Consider the following 2,667-nt stretch of genomic DNA (forward strand, 5'->3'; position numbering starts at 1 on the left):
CATGCTACTGGCTGAGAAGAACATAACATTCAAATCTTCTCCATTTGGGTCCTTGGTCCAGAAGGGCAATCTCACTGCAACCCGCGCGGCACCTGGTGGGTACCCGAGCTGTAGCCACGTGTCCTCTGGAAAGAGATCTGCTAAGTCCCAGGACTTCAGAAGAGCTGTGTGACCTTGGCTAAGTCCCTTCTTCAGGAATGTTGCAGTGGGCCTAAGTGCCTCTCCCTGGGACTGGTACGGGGACGGTCGTGCGATCTGGACATCTGCCTTTTAATGTTTATTGATCTTTTGTGACACGCGCGGGGGTTCCCATCAGTAAGGAACCCAAGGGTCACAGCGCGGGAGCCTGCAGAACCCGCGCCATGGATCTCGCGATATCTCCTCCCAGCGCTTCGCAGCGTCATCCCCTTCGCGGCCGTGGCGGCGGCGGCGGCGGCGCCGGCGGCGGCGCGTAGCTTACTCACAGGGGCGGCCCGTATCCCTCCGCCGCCGGCGCGGCTCGGCCCTCCCTCCCCCGGCCCGCCAATCCCCGCGCCTCCCGACCTGCCCCTCGGCCAGGCCCACCCCGTGCTCCGGCGGCTCCACCCCGGCGGTGCAGCTCGCCCGCCAGCGCGTCCCTCGGTCCACCTGCCGCAGGCAGACAGGAAAGCAGGCAGTCCCTCTGACTGTTCAACTGAGAGGCGCCGGCTGAGCCCGAGGTTTGGGCTTTTGCTTCCCGGCGGAGGGATCTGCGGCGGCTGAGGAGGCGGCGCTGATCCTGGGAGGAAGAAACAGCTACGGCGGCGGCGGCGGCGGCGGCTGGGGCGGCAGCGAATAAAGGGGCCGCCGCCGGGTGATGCGGTGACCGCTGCGGCAGGCCCAGGAGCGGAGTGGGCCCCGGCCCTCAGCCGGTCCCACCAGACCCGCTGTCCTGAACTCTCCATCTTCTCCGGCCGAGCGCGATCGCCCAGGCGGCCTCAGGCTCCCTAGCCCCTTCCCCGTCCCTTCCCCGCCCCCGTCCCCGCCCCGGGGGCCGCCGCCACCCGCCTCACACCATGGCTCTGAAGAGAATCCACAAGGTAAGGGGCCGGAGGTCGGCCGCGGCGCTGGCGGACTGAGCAGGCTGCGGCCTGCACTTCCCGCCGTAGTCTTCGCCGGGCTCGCGGCCTCCTTGGGTCCCGCTGCCGGTGCTGGCCCCGCGGGGAGGCCTCCATACCCCACTCCCAGTGATGGCGCCCGTGGAGGCCACGGCGCGCAGCCCGCGCTTAGGCCGGAGGTGCTCTCGCGGCCTCAGCGTTCCTCCTCTGCTGCCCTTCCAGGCCCGCATGGTGCGGACTCCCAGGGCCTCTCTCCAGTCTGGAACTGCCGCTGCGCTTGAAGGCCATTGTCCGGCCAGGATGGCGGGGTTGGGTCCGTGGGGGGCGCTGGGGCGTTGGACGGCCCCTTCGACAAGAGATCGAAAGGGCTTCTCGCCCCATTCCTGTTCCCTCCTCCCACACCTGCCCTAGCTCCCTCCACAAAACCGCCTGAGTTCAGGCAGACGGAGGAAGCCGTTTTGCCCGATCCACAAGTATCTCTTGAGTTCACTTACCTCTTGGGTGGCAGCACACATCGGTCCATCCTACTTGTTCAGAAACTGTTAAGAGTTGGAAGTTCAGAAAGAAAAAACAAACAAAAACCTTGACTTATGAAGGAGGAGGGAAGTAGAGGGAGAATCATTTTATTTCTTGAGGTTGCTATACGTAGTTAGAAACTAACACTTCCGTTTTGCAGGATTGGATCTAATAGAAAAGCTGTACATTGGCAAAGGTAGAGGAAGAAACCTGAACATTGAAAATCACCAGATAAAGTACACAAAAGTTCCTTTCACAGTCTCTTCGAAAAATGGACTTAACGCTGTATTAGGTGATATGTTTAGGAAGAGTCTTAATTGGAAAGGGGTTTTACTAGATTTTGTATCAAAAAGGATTTCTCTGCTCTTTAAAGCAAAGGGTTATTTAGTTATCGATAAGGAGGTTTTCCTAGTAATACACCTAGAGTATAAGGTTGGCTTAAAATTTAGTTTTTTTTACCCTCTCTTAGTGCTAATTTTATGGTTTTTTTCTTAGAAGTAGGGAGGTACCACTGTTCATTTCTGTTTGATGTTTCACTTGGCTACTCAGATTGGCAATATTAAACCAATAGCTGTTTTTTTCTTTAGTACATCTTTTTCCTTTTTGTGGAGAACGGGATCTTGCTGTGTTGCCCAGGCTGGTGTCAAGCTAGCCTCTCACCTCTGCCTCCCTAAGTGTTGGGATTACAGGCATCAGCCACAGCACATGACCTGTACCTGTAGCTACTTAGTGAGAAGTAGGTACCAGGATTATCTATTCTGAATGATGGAATGGGGATGCAAGAGGAAGAGAACCAGTTTTCACCTTACCTTAAACTAAGTCAGAATACAGATTGGTGATTTAAACACCCTAGTTTAGCAGTTGGTCCTCATTTCATTTTTGATCAAAGACTTTTAGTGTGGAATCAGTCCCATTGGTTACTATAATTAGGTTAGCTCCTTACCAACTTCTTTTGACTTTGATTTCTAACAAAAAGGGCAGATTTGAGGCAATACATGTTATATTAAAATGAAATGGTATTTGTTAAAAGAAGCTTGAACCTTAAGCAAAGATTTTTTTTTTTTTTTTTTTTTTT

General features: G+C 55.0%; 1 protein-coding gene and 1 long non-coding RNA gene across 2 annotated transcripts in view; both read left to right on the forward strand.

Moving 5' to 3' along the window:
- The first annotated feature begins 389 nt into the window (after window positions 1–389).
- UBE2D2 (ubiquitin conjugating enzyme E2 D2) overlaps window positions 390–2,667 on the forward strand; it is a 78,638-nt gene continuing 76,360 nt past the window's right edge. The window contains exon 1 of the mRNA XM_017536739.1: window positions 390–1,058. Within this exon, the coding sequence (XP_017392228.1) occupies window positions 1,035–1,058 (24 nt within the window). The 5' untranslated portion in view covers window positions 390–1,034. The remainder of the gene's footprint in view (window positions 1,059–2,667) is intronic.
- LOC119472432 overlaps window positions 1,065–2,667 on the forward strand; it is a 19,810-nt gene continuing 18,207 nt past the window's right edge. Inside the window, exon 1 of the long non-coding RNA XR_005201582.1 lies at window positions 1,065–1,828. This is a non-coding gene — a long non-coding RNA (uncharacterized LOC119472432). The remainder of the gene's footprint in view (window positions 1,829–2,667) is intronic.

Source organism: Cebus imitator, unplaced genomic scaffold (genome assembly GCF_001604975.1).
Source record: "Cebus imitator isolate Cc_AM_T3 unplaced genomic scaffold, Cebus_imitator-1.0 Scaffold101, whole genome shotgun sequence".
NCBI lineage: Eukaryota > Metazoa > Chordata > Mammalia > Primates > Cebidae > Cebus > Cebus imitator.